Below are 13,517 nucleotides of genomic sequence, written 5' to 3'. Positions count from 1 at the left end.
ATCCTAATTAAGTACCCCGTCCTTGTCAGGGCTGCATTGGATCCAGAGCCTATCCCAAAACACTGGTCAGATTTTACTTTTCTTGCTGTGTTGTACAATGAGAGACAAATTTACCTACATGTCTGTTTTGGAGCTGTGAGAGGAAATTGGAGAACCTGACGAAAACCAAAGTAATCACATGGAGAAGATCCAGTAACCACTAATCCAACCTGAGGATTGAACCACTACATATATTGAATGAAACCTGAGAAGATGAAATGAAACTCTCAATATATTGAATGAAACCTGATGTCAGTAAGCAGAGGGGCACCATCCAGTGCTTTGGGAGGTGTATTGGTTGCCTTACACATCATGTAGCTACAGGCAGATATGTCAGAATATGTCAGAGGCGAATAAGTCAGAATGAGTGAGTCAGCAAGGAATCTAGTGGCAGCAAGCCTGTGTACTGATGAAATGATTAACACAGTGGTGAGTGTGTAAATGGCCCACAAATTCTGTGGCCAAGCCAGCTCCTCTTGCTAAAACCATGGTGAATCTGCCCACATGTAGATTTTAGGAGTACTTGTACCCACTTAACAAGACAGTACTAGCATGGAAAGTAAAAAGCATCTGCGAGCCCCTATAAAACTAAAGTAACAAACCTTGTTTATGTCACATAGGAAACCTCTGAAACCTAAATATTTGGCCACGACTGTATATTAAATGTCCTGTTTAGGGTAAATACAGTATTAAATATATACAGCAAGTATAGAATTGACACCAATCACCCATAACAACACCATGACCTGGTGACCTGAACAACACTGATCACCATCTATACACCAGCAAACTGGTGATCATTGGCACCAAGCCTCACCTATGCCTGTAGGAACCAAAGCATGGTCTGTCCAGTCTGATCTCACAGAAAAGTCAATGCTGGCAACAAGAGACAGGCACTAGATCACCCAGTGCACCACAGCCCATCATGTACTGGGCTCAGCAGGCAAAGGCCCAGTCTCCAAACTCCTCAAATACCAATCCGATCAAGTACCCATGAAATCTCCCAGACAAACAAATCCACAGAGGACCTAACCTGCAACCCACAGGACCCAAGGGATCCTCTGGTAACATCTCAGTGCCAGAAAGCACAACACACAGACAGAAGCCATGTTGAGCCACCCCAGTAGCACATGGGGATGTCAAAACCTAGGTGTTTTTAATGTTATGGCTGATCTCTGTATATAGATAACATTACATAAATAAACAGATAAAAATATATTAAAATACATGTATAAATCTGGACAGAGAATGTGGATAACACTAACACTTGTTGTTGGGTAACACTAAAACTTTCACAACTCACAGCTGATAAGAAAAGAAGAAGCAGGAGAAGCACATACTGTTAAGTTGTTTCCTCAGACTCCACTTGTAATGATGGAGGATGATGTGAACTACTCTACAATAGTGTTCCGTACATCTCACTCTGCTGTGCCAAAAGGTGAGTTTGACCTTTTTAGTGTGGCTTTTTCTTCTGGTTTAATGTTTAAACGGAAAACCAATAACCAGTGAAAGTAGACTAAACTAAAATTGGAAACAATTTAAATATAAAATCCATTGTAAAATATTAAAACAATCCTCAAGAAATCAGATTCACAAAAAGTTTCTTTGTTACCAGCTAAATAGCAAAGAACTGATTAGCATTAAACCCTGTTAGCAGTTGTGTGTACATATAGATGATTATTCATTTCATATTTTCCACTCTTTTAATGTACCTTTTTATTCATTTATTTTTGTTTTGCAAATTTCTTTTTTTTTCTTAAAGCAATCATTGAGTTAAGTTAACAGTAATTGTCACCTATTAAATAGCTAACAACTGTTTATTACTACCATAAATACAAAATTACTGTATAAAACCCTTGGTTTGTTTTTGTTTGAATTCTACATGAAATATTCTTTTTAGATTTATTGGTAAACTGATACATTCAGATTCTCCTAAAGATTTGGATAATCAGACTGCATTAAAAATACATTAATAATCAAAAATTGCTTGATACTGTATATGGGACAACAAAACCTGTGAACTGATGGACTTTACCATACTGTAGTAAAACAAAAATATACTGCCTGGACAAAAGAGTCACATACTCAAATATTTTGTTCCTCCAACTTTAGCAATAATTATGACAGGATCATGTGGATAAATAATTCCGCATCCTCAAGAGAGAAACACTCTTATAATTTGGGAACATACTGTACCTGTGCCATCAGGGAAGAAAAAGGTGCATACAGTAGATGGCATACACTGGTCATTCAGTTCATTCAGGCCATCAGCTGATTTCATTTTATTACCATACAACGTTGTCTAGACCAGACCAACAGAAGCAACCCCAGATCATACCACTGCCTCCAGAGGCTTGTACAGTGGGCTCTGTGCATGATGGGTGTATCACTTCCCTTCTTACCCTAAAACACCCATCGCTTTGGAATAATATTTGTGGAACATTAAGTAAAACCATTAGATGCTTCAAATACCATTTGAGGAGGTGTTGTACTACAATTACAGCTTATTTCCTATTTTATTTGCTTAGTGAACCTTAGCACTTTGCCTTACTATTTGTAAACAGGTGTACCAGAGACTGAGAATGTTGTGTACTCAAAAATCAGGACGACAAGAGAGAAATCAACACAATGCAGTTCTTCGACAGCTGGTAAAGTCTCACCGCAGTTTTTGGTATTTGGTTTTGAATTTTAATTGCAGACTTGGACTTCATTGTGTCTGTATCTTTTTTTTTCTATTATTATAAATTGGGAGTACTAAAATTCTAAGCAGTATATACGCCGTCTGCTACCTGTTTTTGCATTGTGGGCTGATTGGTGGTTCCAATTGTCTGTAACATTTAATGGGGCATGTGAGTGTGTGTGCTTGTGCCCTGGGTTGGGGTGACAACCCATCCAGCAAGTCCTTCACTTCCCTGGAATAGACTTCAAGCCCCCTAGTGACACTACACAGCATAAGTGGTTATAGGAAATATTATTATTATTATAAGTATTATTATTATTATTATTATTGCAACTGCAGTTAAAGGAAACCTGGTGTTCAGGGCAGCTTTAGCAGCGGGTTCCTGTGTCCTTGATTTTTGTCCTTTTTTTCTGCCTATATTATATTAATTATTCACACTTATTAATATTGTAATTTAAATTTTAATGATAAGTAGTGAAATGCAAAAATGATATAGTACATACTGTAATCAGGTATGATGAGTGCTCTAAAAGCATAAACAGTAGACTAATACCGCAGTATTAACATATAATAATCTAATAAATTACCCAGAATTCTTTATCTTTCTGATTTTATTCTCTTAAAGAGGAAGTGACTACATCCAAGTGTCAATCATACAAACGGGCTACAGCTGTTCTGGGGCTATTGTGTGTTCTCTTACTAGCAGGATTACCTACTATGTGTGTTTTATGTAAGTATACAGTAAGTAGCACAGAAACACATCCACACCAGTTCCCGAATCTTATACCAGGTTAATATTCTAGCAGTAATCTGTACTAATGTTATGATAAGCATCTTGTAAAGGTGACTGACATGTTGTTGCATTTTGTTGTTTTTTTAAAAAGACATCAGGCAAATTTCAAAATACTCCACCATTTTGGTAAGAAAATCCAACAGCTAAATATCATACAGAACACAAGGCTGCAGCAAGTCATCAGAGAGTTAAAGTTGAACTTAACCGTTGTGCATCACCTTCTATAGGCTCTTTACAACAATGAGAGCACAGCACACAGGCTGCTGCAAGCTGATAAGGCAGCACTGGAGAAAGACAAAGAGGAATTAACAGCACAGACAGATGAGTTCAGAACCAGCATGCGGCACATCACCCAACTTTCAAATTTCCCAGTTAACAAATATTGTACAACAACAAATGGCAGTAGGTCAAATCGAACTCATTATCTCTCGTTACTAAGAGTTCATTATAAGCCAAATCTTTTTTTTTATTAACTTTGAATAAAGATTTACTAATCATAGAGTGTGACATCCCCTGCAGAGCTTTACTGTGAGCCCTGTATGAAGAATTGGATTCAGAATGGCCCCAGCTGTTACCTTTTCCATCTGTACAGACCCTGGATGACCTGGGGACAAAGCCAGGATTATTGTGCTGAAAGGGGAGGACATCTAGTGGTCATTGACACTCTACAGGAACAGGTAGTTCTCCAAAAAAAAAAAAGAGAGAGAGAGAGAGAATACTATGGTGGCTTAGTGGTTAGTGCTGCTGTACACAGACCCTTGTATCTAAATTGTTAGGAGTTTGGATCTTGCATTCATTACGTGTGTGTGGAGTTTGCATATTCTGCCTTGTATTTTCTCTGGTTTCCTCCACAAACCAAAGGATAGGAAAGCAGGCTTTTCAAATTGCATGAGTACATGAGTAGTTACATTGCAGTCAGTAATATAAATTTACAGCATTGTAAAGTTAATCATTGTTTGTGATGTCCTGTCCGCGCATACAAGCTTGGCACAGTTTTTACACCAAATGCCCTCCAATTTTATCCAGGCTTGGGACCGGCACTGCATCCAGTGGCTGGAGTTTGTACACTAGGAATCAAACCCAGGCCTTCCCCATGGCACCCTCCACTGAGCCACCAGTGTCCTATTTAGATCTACTGTATTAACCTATTAATCTAAACAATGTCACGCACCTAAAACATAAGGCTTTTTTTTTTACTTAGATGTTTCTAGTGATATTTAACGATGTACTAAGGTTAATATACAGTAAAAGTGTTTCACAATGTTTAACTTCTTTAAATTATGTAAAAGTAATACTAACTCTTGGATGTTCACAGATTCATAAAATGTCGTTTGTCATTGTTATAAACCACTATACTCTCCTTTCTTTACAGTTTCTGGAGTGTTCCACCTAAAAACCCACAGGATGGCTGCATTTTGTTAAATCCTAACCGTGCTAATCAGAGCAACTGGGTGGTGAACCAGTGTACCATGTTTAATAGATGTATCTGTGAAATCAAAGTGATGACATGGCCCAGTCAACTGTAGGCCACACCACCACTCCAGAACTCTTCAGCATCTTTGTTTATTTATTATTGTTACTAACCTCTCAATTTAATCTCCGTCTGCTAAATCTGTATCATGTGAGGGGAAAAAAAGTTCAAGCAATACTCACCCAAAATGCAAATCAAGGGGCTGATATCAATTTTTTTTAATAAAAGTTTATAATACATGACTATGGTTCCTGAGTGGTGCAGCTGGAAGTTGGTCACCTTATCATAAGAACTGACAATTAAAAATCAAATGCCATGAGTGAGAACCAAGATAATAAAGTGGGCGCATACATGAGAGGATAGATCAACTTAGCAAATTTATTTGACAGAAAATCATGAAATTTTACTGAGGGGGCATTCAGGTCGAACTGGCACTTTTGATTTTGCAGAATAACAGAACAATTTGTAGCGTAAAAACTACTTTTATTTCTCTGTATAATCCCCTGCTACAGTAATGCCGTTATTCCAGAGTTTCACTAGTGCTTAAAAAACATTAAAGTACAAAGATTTCCAAATACACCAGAGCCATGATCTGATAAAGCCTGCTTCACGTCTCTATTGGGAGACGTGAAGCAGGTCCCAATAGGGTATCCATTGCTTTTCAAACTCTCTGAAGCCACCTCTGCTGGGAATGTTGTTGATGGACACACTAGTTTACAGCTTTTGAACACCCCTCATATAATTCAACAGCCCTACCACTATAAATGTGTTTTTTATTTCTCAGTACATTAAGAATGTTACTAGGGAGAAAAAATAATAATAATTGGCTGGTGTGTCTCTATGTTTCCACTTGTTTATCATGGATTTCACTAGTTGTTTGCAGTTTGGTTTTGATTGTAAGCAAGAAAACCAAATCAATAGTTCATGCTGATACAAAACACATAAACCTCAAGATGTTTTTCAAAATGTATTATGTAGATAAATTATATTTCAACAAGATGTTCTAAAAACTGCATTGAATTACAAAAAAAAAAAAAAACTGCAGTACTTTCCATGATTAAAATGAGTCACTAGATCATCGAGCCAGTTCATGGAGCTGAGAGGACATGCTCTGAATGAAAACGGGTCTGAAATGCATTAGCGTGGAACAGGAGAGACAAATTTAAAATGATTATAAATTACAAATTCATGACTCACAGTACAGTACAAACAGCAACAAAGCCGAGAAAAAAATCTGAAGTATTATTGTCCAGACCATAAATATATTGTTTTTGCTGCTAGTCATTTATCAGAACTGAAGATGATGATCAGTACTATATTTTAGACACCCAAGTTTGACATGGCATATGAAATTCAGTAGAAAACATCACTCTGCACGTTTCCTTTTTTTCTTCTTCTTTTGAGTTGCTTTAGCGACTGATCTATTCTCAGACTCTGTCTTCAAGTCCTCCTCCTCTCTGCTTTTCCTTTTTTCCGATTGTGATGGTTCTTTTCCTAAATCAGCTGTTTCCACAGTCTCTGCTGCGATGGCGCCCATTTCTGGAACTTCAGATTTGTCTTTATTGGCCTTTGAGGATTTCTTCTTTTTCTTCTTGGTGACTTCAGGTGTTGGGTGAAGTACAGCTGTGCGCTCTTCCTGCTGCTCATGTTCCTGACTTTCTGGTGTTTCTGCAGACTCTTCAATGTTTTTACTCCGTCTTTCCTCCAGAGCACTGCCTTTTTCTAAGTGTTTCTTCTTTTTCCTCTTTTCCTTGGAGATGCTCGCTTCTGTTGGTTCAGCAGTCTCTGCCAATTCACTTGTGCTTTCCTCCTCCAGCTGTATTTTGGGCCTTTTCTTCTTTTTAGTTGTGTCAGTATCCACAACAGCAGCAGCTGCATCTTCTGATCCTAAATCTACTTTTGATCGTTTCTTTCTCTTTTTAGACTTCTCTTCATTGTGCTCCTGTGAAGCTTCACCGTTGTCTGGGACACCATTCTCTTCGGGCTCATCTGAGTGTTGCTTCTTTTTCTTGGCTTTCCTCTTTTTGGTCTTCTCTTCCTTCTCCTGTTCTAATGCAGAAGTAAGCTTGGATGGCAGTGCTTCACTTGGATGCGTGGTTTTGTCCATCTGCTTTTTCTTGCCATATTTAGCCATGAACTCTTGCTCTTGTTGTTCCAGTCTGGCTAGTTTGGCACTCATCGTAAGACCATGTCTGGCACCTCTGGGGATTTCAAATATTAATAATAATTGAAATATATCAGGCATCTATTGGTTATAGAATTTGTTTAGCCAGGATAAATAAAGTAAATCATAGAGCAACACAATTAATCGTAATTCATGTTTTTGGCTTTCATACATAGAAAATATGCAACATTAGTGAGTTCTGAATTAAATCTGACGCTTTTTTTTGTATGCTTTAGCTGTAACTACTATTATAATAAGTATTAATAAGTCTGAAGCAGGGTTCAAAGTTACAATGAATAAATAACTATGAGCTGTAAGTTTAGCAGCAAAGGTTTAGGGACATGATGGCTGGGTGTCCACATACTTTTGGTCATAGTGTGTCTAGGCTTATTTGGTTCAGTACACATAAAATTTAAAGACATTTCCTGTATTTAAAAAAAGAAAATGCAATTAACTATCATTTTAAAAGCAGGCAATATAACCGGAATTATCATTTTTTTTTACACAGAACCCTGCTCATAATACTCTATAACCTGCATGAGTGTGCATCTGAACAAACAAGTGTGATGTCCTTACTTATGTGCAGTGCGTCCTCCACATGCTTTCATCAGTTCCTTATCAGATAATCTGAAGGTGTGAAAATAAACAAGGTAGTACATTGGTTATGTTTTGAGAACAGTTTATACAAATTTAATGCATAATTAGAAGTACTTGCTAAGATGTGTAAACACATTTCATCTAATATACAGAGATGGTGCTTACTTCTTCGTGCTGGAAAGGTCTAGCTTCTCTTCATCCTCAGAGCTACTGTCCTCAGAGACAGATGATGTTTGTTCAGGTTGTTCCTCACCTGAGAGGAGAGTAGCAGACTGGAACAGGCAGGACAGAGGTGAAAGAGATTAGAGTCCAGGAGCTCAGCAGTACAAAAATTACAACGACACTGTCGTTTCTGCAGAAGATTTAATCTTTGGTAGAACAGATAGCAAACTAAAAAAATACATTACGGTGCTTGAGTCAGCATTTTACTTTCTCTATTATACATATATATATATATATATATATATATATATATATATATAAATATATATGTGTGTGTGTGCGCGCGTGCACATGTGTAAAGCTGACAAAGCTTATACCTTGACAAAGCATCCATACAGCATAGACTTATTCATCATGGCCTTTCGGGGCTTCTTGTTAGAAATCATTCCATTTTCTTCTTCCTCGGTTTTCTTTACTACCACCCCATTCTAGACAACAACAAAACACATGATTAATAACTGATGCAGTTTAGAAAAAGGACTTCAGTCAGTGAGCTTTTACAGAATCTGAAGGAGAGAACATGTGTTTCTGAGTTTCAATGCTGTAATTTGTCATCCTTTTATTGGGCTCCAAGCAAACTCTAGGATTTAACTGCAGCAGGATCAACCCAGCCTTAGCAAGTTTACCAAATGTCCAGTGCATTTTGGGTTGCAACTTATTTTCAACCCTGCTGAACTACACCATGAGGGACAAACTGAGCCCGTGGACAGAGCTGGAGCTCTGCAGAAACATGATGTGTTTTTGGACAAAATGAGCCAACTTGCAAAATGCTGTAAACTGGACATTTATGTATTTTATCATCTAACTAGCTGGAGTATCCATCGTTGTAAGTTAAAGAGTTTGTAGAAATAGTTAAAACGTTAAAGCTAAAGATAAGCTGACGTGGATGTTTTCAGCTTTAATGTAATCAGTGATATTTCAGATTGAAGCCCACGTACATGTCTGTCTTTTTGTCCTGCAGAACTCTTTGCTGTACAGCAGAACCACAATACAAATAAATAAAAACTTTTTACACCGTTTACACCAAGTTGTACTTCTTAAATTGGTGAAGGCGTTTGTTTACGTTGAGCAAGTAGCTTATTTTAGGGCGCTTTCACACCTACAGCATTTGGTGCGCACCAAACATGTTTGGTCCCTTGGTTCGGTTCGTTTGCATTGATGTGAATGCAATCTCGGTACTTTGGTGCGCACCAAATCAATCGATCCGAGACCTGCCTGAAGGGGTGGTCTCAGACCACTTTATCCGCTCTACTTTGGTACGGTTCGTCTGGTGTAAAAACAACCAAACTAAATCTGATGAAATGGTATAGTTTAATGCACTTTGTGTATAAGAGATACAGGGTTGTGGGTAAAATTCTTTTCCCTTCCTGTTGACTCCATTAAATTTTTCAAGCTATCGACTCGCAATGAAATCAAACCGCAGAGAAACGTGAAGTGCCGAAGAAATTAAGTGTCTCTCTGAATTCACATTAAAGATGAAAAATGTGTGGCTGGGCTGTTTTGATAACCTGATGGATCTGCAGGAAGATCGCTGGTTAATAACAAAATGATCAGAGAGAAGAGACGTGCCCTCCTCTTGAATGAAGTGGGCCGCAATGCGTTGTCGGCGAGATGAATAAACCAGGAAGCTGGTTTGGAGTCGCAGCCAATAATCATGTTCGAAATTAATTATCTGAAAATAATGATTTGCACATACAATGTAGTGCGTGAGGATCAGTGCCATGAGCGCAAAGCAAAGCTGTTCCTCCATGATTATTGAAAGTGGCGCGATTTTCTGAAAATAGTATGTTTCTGGTGCCAATGGGCTTCGCAGTCTATTTTGGTTCATTTAGAACTCTGCATATGTAAAACCAAACCGTCCCCACGTCTGTTTACTACATTGTAACATTTTTCTGACTGGTGCAGACGTATAACAAAGTATAGGTGTGAAAGCACCCTTAAAGTAAATTATTAAATCCGAACAGGTTAAACTTCAGGCAGACATCAAAGCACTGCAAAAGTTTCATTAAATTCTGTCCGGCCATTTTTGTGCAATGCTGTGACGAAATCTGCCTGGACATACTGTACATACATAAATACAGACAGAAAATTTTCTGAGACTGGTTTCTGGTCCTCCAATGTATGAAATGTAAAGAAATCACTGAAAGAAGACAAGTACAGAAAAAACATTTCTTCTATTTATAGACACTGCGTTCCAAATTGTTATGCAAAAAGTGTTCAGGAGTGATAAGGTAAGAATTTTTTTGTTTGTCAGTTGAACTCATGGATGGTGTTGTGTGTCGGGGCTCTTTATATCACTGAAAGCAATTGCAGACACCTGTGCTAATTAGTTTGGCAGGTGTGTCCAGTTAAATGCAACACTACTTAAGAAGGCTGTCCCATATTATTAAGCAGCCTACATTTTCAACCAAAATGGGAAAGAAAAAGGACCTTCAAATTGTTGAGTGTTTAGGTCAAGGCATGAGAACAATCAACATTGCCAAGACACTTCATCGCGATCATCGCACAATCAGTGCATATGTAGCTGATTCAGAGCACACGTGTGCGTGCTGATTAGGGAAGATTGAGGACTCTTTCCAACAGGCAATTACATCGGGTTAAAAGAGCAGCTGCAAAAATGCCTTGTCTTAGCAGCAGACAAGTTTTTGAAGCTGCTGGTGCCTCCAACGTGCCCCGAACAACAAGACGCAGGGTCCTCCAGGGGTTTGCAGCTGTGCGTAAGCCATCCTTTCGACCTCCCCTATCCACTGCACACAAGCAGAAACGGCTCCAGTGGGCCAAACAATACATGAAGACTGACTTCAAAACTGTTTTGTTCACCGATGAGTGCCGTGCAACCCTCGATGGTCCAGATGGATGGAGTGGTGGATGGCTGGTTGATGGCCACCCCATGCAAACAAGGCTAAGGCGCCAACAAGGAGGAGTTAGAGTAATGTTTTAGGCTGGAATCATGGGGAGAGAAATTGTCGGCCCCTTTAGGATCCCTGACAGAGTAAAAATTACATCCATAAAGTATTTGGAGTTTCTCAAAGCGCATTCCTGCCATGGTTCAAAAAGAAGAACCGTGAATTCCGCAGCAAAATCATTTTCATGCATGATAATGCACCGTCTCATGCTGCAAAGAACACATCTGCATCTCTGGCTGCTGTGGGCATAAAAGGGGACAAACTTATGGCGTGGCCCCCCATCCTCCCCTGACCTCAACCCTATTGAGAACCTCTGGAGCATCATCAAAAGGAGTGTCTATGATGGTGGGAGGCAGTTCACATCCAAGCAACAGCTCTGGGAGGCTATTCTGTCCTCATGCAAAACAATTGAAGCAGATACCATCCAAAACCTGACAAATTCAATGGATGGGAGAGTTCAGAAGCTCCTTTTGAACAAGGGGTCCTACGTGCAAATGTAACATCACCTATAATAGTTAAAAATATATAAAGATATATAAAAACCTATAAAAGTTTTGACTTGTATACTGTTTGATTTCAGTTACCTTTCAGTTTGTAATAACCTGCTAATGCTTATAATTTCACAAATTACCATTTTTTGTTCTTTATAAAAATGAAAAGTTTGGAAACTCTGTTGTGCATAATAATTTGGAACATGCATTTGAGTGCATTTTGAGTGTTTTTTTTTTTTTTAATATACTGTTATTACTGGGCAGTTTGTTCAAAAACCTTTTAATTGTACTCTAATAGTTGATGACTGAAAAATTACAATGACTGCAATCCATATAGGTAATTTGGAAAATCTAAGAAAAATGTTTTGCATAATAATTTGGAACGCAGTGTAGATTATGTACGTTTTAGCACTTGTTCTCCAAGCTCATGTGATTGACATTTTTGGAGAGGTTAGCTTTTTGTTTCTGTATTTATAGTCAATAAATTAAAAATAGCCTTGTCACATTATGGCACAAGGAAATTCTTTTTCTGAAATATATAAAGCGTTAAGCTTAAGGGCCCAACCTGACAGTGCTGAGGTGCGAACTCTCAATTTTCTGATCACTCCTGTCTTCAGCTTTATGAGTCATGTTTTCAGATGTGTATGCCCCTTAATCAACATTTTTTCAGTTTGATTTTGGGGGGCCTGCATCAGGAAGGGCATCCAGTGTAAAACCTGTGCCAAGTTGCTGTGCGGATCAGTTGGTTCACTGTGGCGACCCCTCGACGGGAGCAGATAACAGCCAATAATACAAACATGAGATTATAACATAAAAAATAATGTTGTTCGTCTTTTGGCTGCTCCCGTCGAGGGGTCGCCACAGCAGACCACCCCATCCACACAAGCTCGGCACAGGTTTTACGCCGGATGTCCTTCCTGACGCAACCTCCCGTCCCCCCATTATCTCCGGACTTGGGACCAGCACTACATCCAGTGGCAGGGATTTGGGCACTGGGTGAGAATCGAACATGATGCATAGCAGGCGTGAAAAACCTACCACTGAGCCACCAATGCACTCTGCCGATGCAATAAATGTAAAAGTGATGCAAGTGTGTGCGTGCTGCTGTTCGAGGACACCTACCTGATCAGACTCCACAGCCAAGCCGGCAGATGCCTTGTTAAACACATGATCCCACCAGTGGAATGTGAACTGCTCACTTTCCTTGTGGCCAACCTGAGTGATAAAGCAAACACGTGACCTGAAAGCTCTCAGATTTACATGAGACATAAGGACAGCTGTTGAGTCCCTGAACGGTTAGGGACATGCACATGCTTCAGGTGACATTGCTTCTTCTTCTTACCCCTCCTTTGTCACATTTCACTTTAACTTTGATTGCTTCAGAGATGCCGTTCTCAGCCCTTCCTAGACCTTTCCCTGTTGAACAGTGACATGACAGTAAGACTTAGCGCACACAGGACACACAGTCTGAGTGAGTACACGGTGGTGGTGGTGGTGGTGGTGGTGGTGTCGGCTCTCACCCTGCTCCCAGCCGTGACGGAGAAGCTGCTGCTCGGCGAATCTCAGCCCGCGGCTTTTCTCTGCTGCTGTCTCTGACATCGTGCTACTTAACAGGGGAAATTACAGCTATACTATAAGTGGCTCTCACACACACAGTTTCGCGCTATACCTGTATTTACCCCTAATCAGTGACCAGAAACACCGCTTCGCTACTCACATGTTACACATAAAACAACAAAACAAACGTCTATAATCCAGTTCCCCAAGAACTCCACGTGCGCGCGGACATGACACCGGAAGCGCGGCTCCGGCTTTACATCTGACGTCACGCTCACAACAACCAATCAACAACCTCCCGTCTAAATAATACGTAACCTACTTCTGCCATCTACTGGCCATCTTGTAAAACTGCACGTTACCTCCATCTACTGTGATATACTGAGTGTAGCAGTCAAGTTGATGTACTGTTACATATTAGTGCACATTCAAATTTAATCTCTGTTTTGTTAAAGTACATTGATCAGCCATAACATTAACAACAACAACACCAGGTAAATCAAATAGCATTGCTTATAAATTATATACCAGTTACTGGTGACAGGATCATGAGCACCCAAGGCTCACCCATGCCCACAAGAACCAATGGACACCCCA

General features: G+C 39.4%; 2 protein-coding genes across 4 annotated transcripts; one reads left to right on the top strand and one right to left on the bottom strand.

The window, feature by feature from the left end:
* The first annotated feature begins 1,361 nt into the window (after positions 1-1,361).
* Positions 1,362-5,249, top strand: LOC128520075 (C-type lectin domain family 9 member A). The gene is made up of 8 exons (XM_053494097.1): positions 1,362-1,477; positions 2,604-2,687; positions 3,345-3,449; positions 3,604-3,638; positions 3,740-3,914; positions 4,032-4,189; positions 4,539-4,570; positions 4,885-5,249. The coding sequence occupies exons 1-8, from the start codon at positions 1,411-1,413 to the stop codon at positions 5,036-5,038; spliced, it is 810 nt and encodes a 269-aa protein (XP_053350072.1). The 5' UTR covers positions 1,362-1,410; the 3' UTR covers positions 5,039-5,249.
* An 86-nt stretch (positions 5,250-5,335) lies between these two features.
* gpatch4 (G patch domain containing 4) lies at positions 5,336-13,162 on the bottom strand. 3 transcript variants are annotated; one of them, XM_053495521.1, is made up of 8 exons: positions 13,033-13,162; positions 12,884-12,966; positions 12,706-12,779; positions 12,486-12,578; positions 8,284-8,394; positions 7,910-8,016; positions 7,724-7,774; positions 5,336-7,184 (listed from the first exon to the last, which is right to left on the bottom strand). In XM_053495521.1, the coding sequence occupies exons 2-8, from the start codon at positions 12,960-12,962 to the stop codon at positions 6,350-6,352; spliced, it is 1,350 nt and encodes a 449-aa protein (XP_053351496.1). In that variant the 5' UTR covers positions 12,963-12,966; positions 13,033-13,162; the 3' UTR covers positions 5,336-6,349. The 3 variants fall into 3 exon arrangements, with proteins under 3 accessions (XP_053351496.1, XP_053351494.1, XP_053351495.1); XM_053495519.1 differs by having other exon boundaries at positions 13,081-13,099; XM_053495520.1 differs by having other exon boundaries at positions 12,884-13,162.
* Positions 13,163-13,517: the final 355 nt, after the last annotated feature.

Source organism: Clarias gariepinus, chromosome 4, assembly GCF_024256425.1.
Source record: "Clarias gariepinus isolate MV-2021 ecotype Netherlands chromosome 4, CGAR_prim_01v2, whole genome shotgun sequence".
Classification (NCBI taxonomy): Eukaryota; Metazoa; Chordata; class Actinopteri; order Siluriformes; family Clariidae; genus Clarias; species Clarias gariepinus.
The sequence above is the reverse complement of the archived record's forward strand: the minus strand, read 5'-3'. Positions and strand labels throughout refer to the sequence as shown.

Bases quoted from the DNA above. Each gene is read 5' to 3' on its own strand.
- gpatch4 (XM_053495519.1), bottom strand. The intron at 12,780-12,883 runs GTGAGAGCCGAC...ACTGTTCAACAG, and splicing joins CCGTCACGGCTGGGAGCAGG to GGAAAGGTCTAGGAAGGGCT. The intron at 7,185-7,723 runs GTAAGGACATCA...TGAAATCCCCAG, and splicing joins GGAGGACGCACTGCACATAA to AGGTGCCAGACATGGTCTTA.
- LOC128520075 (XM_053494097.1), top strand. From the start codon at position 1,411: ATGATGGAGGATGATGTGAACTACTCTACAATAGTGTTCCGTACATCT. The intron at 3,915-4,031 runs GTAGGTCAAATC...CATCCCCTGCAG, and splicing joins TTGTACAACAACAAATGGCA to AGCTTTACTGTGAGCCCTGT. The intron at 4,571-4,884 runs GTTTGTACACTA...CTTTCTTTACAG, and splicing joins CACTGCATCCAGTGGCTGGA to TTTCTGGAGTGTTCCACCTA.